General features: G+C 44.2%; 1 protein-coding gene across 6 annotated transcripts in view; it reads right to left on the minus strand.

Annotated features, from left to right (window-relative positions):
- Positions 1 to 2658, minus strand: part of IWS1 (interacts with SUPT6H, CTD assembly factor 1) — a 65328-nt gene extending 62670 nt beyond the window's left edge. For all 6 annotated transcript variants that reach the window (XR_009504179.1, XR_009504180.1, XM_059927694.1 and 3 more), the window contains exon 1: positions 2351 to 2658. Coding sequence is in view for 4 of the 6 variants with exons in the window: in XM_059927694.1 (XP_059783677.1) it covers positions 2351 to 2384 (34 nt within the window). In the remaining 2 variants the exon portion in view is untranslated. The remainder of the gene's footprint in view (positions 1 to 2350) is intronic.
- Positions 2659 to 6368: the final 3710 nt, after the last annotated feature.

Here is a 6368-nt window from a genome sequence, read left to right on the forward strand (position 1 = left end):
CGAAACGAACACAATGAATCAAGAATAATGTAAGAGCAAGGGTTACCACTGATGAAGCATAACTAATGATGCTAATTTGTGAATAAGACAACAGTACAATACTTACATAAATACCAACAATCGTAACTTGTATTGTTGACACATGTGGCAGCGAGAGTATATCATTAAAGGAATAGGAAGCTTAATAAACATCACTAAGGACCAAGTCAACAAACTAATAGTGTGCACTTTATTTCAACTTTATGTTAAAATAACCGAGTCTATTTTCTCCATAGCACTTACTTACCACCTTCTGATGTACTACATGACTTTCCAAGTTAGTTTTGTTTAATGCGCTTCTCTCTTCGCTTGAAAGAAAGTGCCAAAAGAACAGCGATTTTTGGTTCACTGCTGAATCCCTGGAGCCCAGAACACTGTCTGGTACAGTATTTGTTTATGAATGAAGAGCACAAGGAACTCCAGTCCAGAAATAGTGTAAACTCCCTAAAGTAAAGCATATACTACTATACTATTATAAAATGAATTGCTACCTATCTTTAACCAATACTTTAAAGATACAAAGTAAAATTGTACTGAGAGGAATTTAGAGTTGTTGGAGAATATGGGAAGCCTTGGTTAGGAGTTTACTAAAAATAAATAAATTTTTTTTTTAATTTATTTATTTATTTATTTTTGGCTGTGTTGGGTCTTCGTTTCTGTGCGAGGGCTTTCTCTAGTTGCGGCGAGCGGGGGCCACTCTTCATCGCGGTGCGCGGGCCTCTCACTGTCGCGGCCTCTCTCGTTGCGGAGCACAGGCTCCAGACGCGCAGGCTCAGTAGTTGTGGCTCACGGGCCTAGTTGCTCCGCGGCATGTGGGATCTTCCCAGACCAGGGCTCGAACCCGTGTCCCCTGCATTGGCAGGCAGATTCTCAACCACTGCACCACCAGGGAAGCCCAATAAATAAATTTATAAAAATGAAGCACTCAACTACAGGAAAATCAGTATCATACTAATCAGCTTCTCTACTTAGCTAAGGAGTAAAAATATATATATTTAATATTTAATATTCTTATTATATAGTCATAATAAAAAATTCTGAAGTGTAACGAAAACTTGCGCTTCAATGGTTGGAATATGGGGGAAAGAGGGCACAGAAGAGGCTAAGACCCTGTCCTAGCATAACAGGAAGTCGTTACACAATGCCTAAAAATGATGCAACAAGATAGCATAAATTAGGAATACAGGGATGAACGTCAAAAAATGGCTAAAAAAATGAAAAGTCAGGAAATTGCTAACTTTTCATGTCTTTCAGTACGTTATATACACATATTACATATGATTACTTATTTTAAAGTAATTTAAAAACACAAATAAACTGACAACTATTTTGAAAACATCAGGAAAGCAAAGCAAAACAGCAGTATGTGTTTGGAAACGTGTTTGCAGTTTAAAGCAAAACAGCAGTATGTGTTTGGAAACGTGTTTGCAGTTTAAAGCAAAACAGCAGTATGTGTTTGGAAACGTGTTTGCAGTCACTACTATTCGCCATCACATAATAAGGAATCGAAGTGAACTCAAAACACAACGGAGTAATTAACGCTTAGAAAATTATTTAAGCCCTTTTGATAGAGAATACTCAATGGAACTAGGACACAATAGGAAAGCAAAAGCAACGTTTTTATTCCCCACGAGGTTCTGCCTTATTCGTCTTTGGATCTCCGCTGGCTAGCACGGTGTTAGCAGAGAGGGGCCCCGTGTTTACAGACTAAACAGGAAAAGAATGGAGAACTTCAGTGAGGAGAAAGGGGAAAGATCTCAGAGTGAAGGAAAGGAACAAAAATCGCTAGTAAGCCCCAGAGGAACACGCCTTATTCTAAAATATGTATACAACTCAAATTTGGGTCCTACGTGTTCTTTAATGGGAGAAACTAGTTTGCAGGCGAGATCAAACTAGTCCCAACTCCTAGTGAAAAGTCTAGATAAGATCCTGCAACCCCACTGAACAGCTAACTCCCTCGGATTCTCGAAAATCACTCTCAACTCCTGAAAAAAATCCCCTATCAGGAGACCTTCCCTCGTACTTCGCACACAGTGTCTGATGTATGGCTCCCTATTGCAGCGACGTCCTTCGCCGATTCAGAAGACAGCTGTCCCTCTAGAATCCCCTCTCCGAGGTTCTAGCTTCGGGGGCCGCAGCCCGTCGGCTGGCTCTCAGCGCTCAGCCTCACTCCACGTTAGACCCAGTCCGCGGAGGGAACGTCTCCGGGGCGTCCCTCCCCTCCCCACCCCTCCCCCGCGGGAGTGCGAGGCCAAGCCCGGCCAAGTAACCGCTCCGCCCCCCAGCCCTGTCCCCTAGGTCCGGGCCCCACCTGACTGGTCGCCGCTGTAATATTCCGAGTCCATGGCAGGCGGCTCTCGGCGGGGAGTGTCTGCGCCCCGCGCCGCCCCTGTCACCTCCTTCCCGGCGCTGTGACCACCGACGGCACGGCGCGGTGCTCAGAGGCTCCCGCCCGACTAGAGGCCTTGGAGGCTGCGGAGAGTAAGGCAGCAACAGCTGCAGACGCGAACACTTCGACCTAGAAAGCCCCGGCAGAAGAGGCCATACCCGGCAGGCTGGCAAGGTGTGTAGGTCAGCGCACTACTTCCCAGAAGCACCTCTACGGCCAAAATGGCGCCTGCCCCCGACCGTCAAAAGAATTCAGTGCGCAGGCGCCGTCACCTGTCATCCGGCCAATGAGAAGCCGCAACGGTAATGACGCACGACACGACCGGAAAGGAGACTACTGGGAAAATTGAGCGGGAGCCGCGGCTGCGGTTAAAACCTTCCCTTGGAGGAACCTGGTCCGTTCCCCATGGAGATGATAATGTTACTATATGGGTTCTCCGTCCGCGCCTTGTTTGAGGACCTTCTAATTTACTCTTCTGAAAAATGAAGACCCGCTAAAATTAAATTTTCCATCATACGGAAATTAAGTGTCGTTCCCATCATGCAGCGAGGCGCTTGATTCCCGCCCTTAGTACGGGGAGGAAGTGGCGCATTGCCCTCTGGGACTTGTAGTTCCAAGCCTGGCGAGGTACGATGAGTTACTAAGTGGCGTGATCAAAAGGTCCTCTTTTCAAGGCATTTTTCTTCCTTTCTTTTTTAAAATAACGACTTAACTTTCATCTTAAAAAGCCATTTGGTCAACAATACGAAGTACAGGTTTTTGCTTCCAGAAGAGTCCCCCCTAATGAAATCTTGAGGAAGTCACACTGTTGAACTTTACTTGAGCACTATATGCTCCCTGGAAACAACAATGGTTAGAAACTTCCTGACCTGTCAGTGTTCCCAGAACGGCTCACTGTAAAGAACAATCCTTGTCCCTATCTCTTAGGTAAAACTCACTCTCCACCCTTTTTCACGAGTCCTGTAAGACTTACAGAAGACCCCCTTGTTTACCCGTGACAAGGCCAAAGACCTTTCCCCATTTTTCTGACCCTGCTCGTAAGGGCGGACTCAGATCCTCAAACTTCCTGTTAAAATCTTTGCCCTCTAAAAGTAGCTAGATACGGAGATAACTATTTTCTGTTCACTTGACTGATTGAAACTTATGATTGCAAATCAATCCCGACTGTAAATCATCCCACCTTCCTCCCTATGAAAGCCTAAGACAAAACCACACAACCTAGACGTTCTGATCTTCATATCTGGTGTGCTCTCCCTATTGCAATACCCCAAATACAGTCTTATTTCTTTGCTTGTTTGTTTTTCTCTTAAATAAAGAGGACAATGTTACTACCTTTGGATTGGAGGAGGGCCAGAGGAGGTATAAGCAAATGTTCCCCAGCAGGTATAGAGTTGCAGAATTAGGGCCTTTTGTTAGTGACAAAACATACATCTTGAACTGGATTTCTGGGCATGCCTAGCCTGCTGTAAGGCCTCATGTGGTGCCCTGAAAGGTCCATCTCCTACCTTGGAGTTGAGATATGTGAAATCCCTGATGCTAGCTTTGCTATGAATTCTCAAAATGCCTTTAAGTGAAGCCACATTCCGGCTTTGATAATCCTGGAGCCCTTTGTTAGCCGGTCAGAATATGCTGGCAGAACCCAGTTCTAGGCTCCAGAAAAGGATATGAAAAGAGAAGGAAGAGAGAGGGAGGGTTTCTCTGGAAATTGTCATTTTCTTGCAAGAGAGTTCATGGGCATTCTTTCCCCTGTATAGTGGAAACCAGCTTTGAAATCCAAGTCTGCCCCTTCAGCTGTAAGAATGACATCTTCTCAGGCTGTTGTGAGAATTACAAGAGAAAGGAATTAATGGTGCCTGGAACCAAAGATGCAAAATTAAAATATTCATTTCCTTCCATTTAATAGAAGAGGCCCCAGGATCTAAGCTCTCTTCTAAAGAGAGTGCGTGGGATTGTACCTGTGTAATAAGGCAAGGTGAATAGGGCAGAAGTCCAGGAAGAGGTTAAATGGAAGGGAACCCAGTGCAAATCCTGCCAATAAAGAACTTGTAATTTCACCAAAGGTACAAGACCAACAGCCGCGAAAGTAATTGGGCTAAACGATGTAATTACAAGAGGATAATTGCTGAATTTTAACATAAAGATTCTAATTGTCCTGGCAGTTTGGAGAATGGAGAGATAGAAGTGAACTGAACACACAGTAATGTGCGGAGCCCCAGAAGGCTGTAAGGAAGTGTCAGATCTATTTTTTGTACTCAAGAAGCCATTAACTTAGTGAGACAGGACAAACTTTTTGAAATAAACATAGAGTCTTAGTTAAAGCATTGTGCTTGTAAATACAAACACAGCTCCAGGAAAGTTTTCCAGAGTCCCTTTTCACCAGCTAGCTGTCCTTCAGAGCCCCAAATGGAGAAATCCTGGAGCAGCACAGATGTGCTTTTCTGAGTCTTGGCTGCCTTGCATCTTGGAGACCACCATCTCTCCAATCCTCATTCCTCTCTCCAGTCCCAGCACAGCTGGTCCATGCTGGTGGTGGTAGAGAGGCTCACAGGGGGGAGGCTGTTTTTCCCACCAAGGATACTAAGGACAAAGAAGAGAGGAAGGGAGAAGTGACCTTGCAGCCATCCAGAACTCTCTTTCCCTTGGCTGATAACCCAGAGACATACAAGATTTATCTGGCCAGCCTTTTGAGACACTGTAACTTGATGAACATGTCTGGGAGTGAAATGTCACACACTATAAAGAACAGCCTGGCACTGGCAGAGCTGCATACTGGGGGCTCAGAGATCTGGGTTCTGGGTCAAGCGCTGAGCTTATTGTGTCAAACGAGGGAGTTGGATCAGAAGATTTCAAGGCACCTTAATTTCATTATTCTACGTCAGAGAAACCAGGCCTCCAAGTCTGAGCTGCCTTCTTGTGCTTGAGCCACTAGAGGGCCCTGCCGGTGAAGAAATGAATGAAACAAGTGCGTTCTAAGCCTGCTCCCCAGGTCTGTGCACTGTTCTCACACCCGAGCCTCATGACTCACTAGGACACATGCAAGATGTGTCCTGCGAAGTCGCTTGTAATATTGAAAAGTGGGACTCACTTGAAAGCCCATTAATAGTGGATAATGAATCACTAAACATCAGTACCATGGCATTCCACACCACCACTAATACAATTGAATTGAGTCTTTAGCTCTCACATGGAAGGATCTCCACAATATATGAAGTGAACAAAACAGTCATAGAATACTATAAATGGTATAACATTATTTATGTGAACAACCAAAACAGCAAACAAAAACCCAACCTAAGAATTCCTTCATAAAAATAGAGGGAAAAGAACTTTCCAACAAAGATTGAAAGCTAAAGGCCATAAAAGGCTGAAAATTTTGACTAAACATAAAAACTTCAAAAAATAATAAAATAAGTGTAAAAACATATGCGTGGCAAAGTCAACACACCATTATCAAAACCAAAAGATAAATGATTAGGAAGTTAAAAAAAATTTTTTTTCAACTCATATCATAGACCAAAGGGCTAATCTCCCTAATGAATATAGAGCCCCTAGAAATCAATAAGACTAATAACTCAATAGAAAAATGGGCAAAGGATATGACAATTCACAAAAGAGAAAAACAATTTTATAAAGAACAAGGTTTTTTTAAATAAATTTATTTATTCCTTTATTTATTTTTGTCTGTGTTGGGTCTTCGTTGCTGCACGTGGGCTTTCTCTAGTTGCAGCGAGCGGGGGCTACTTTTCGTTGAGCTGCACCGGCTTCTCATTGCGGAGGCTTCTCTTGTTGTGGAGCACAGGCTCTAGGTGCATGGGCTTCAGTAGTTGTGGCTCGAGGGCTCAGTAGTTGTGACGCATGGGTTTTGTTGCTCTGCGGCATGTGGGATCTTCCCGGACCAGGGATCGATGCCGTGTCCCCTGCATTGGCAGGTGGATTCTTA

The sequence above is a fragment of the Balaenoptera ricei genome, chromosome 7 (assembly GCF_028023285.1).
Source record: "Balaenoptera ricei isolate mBalRic1 chromosome 7, mBalRic1.hap2, whole genome shotgun sequence".
NCBI lineage: Eukaryota > Metazoa > Chordata > Mammalia > Artiodactyla > Balaenopteridae > Balaenoptera > Balaenoptera ricei.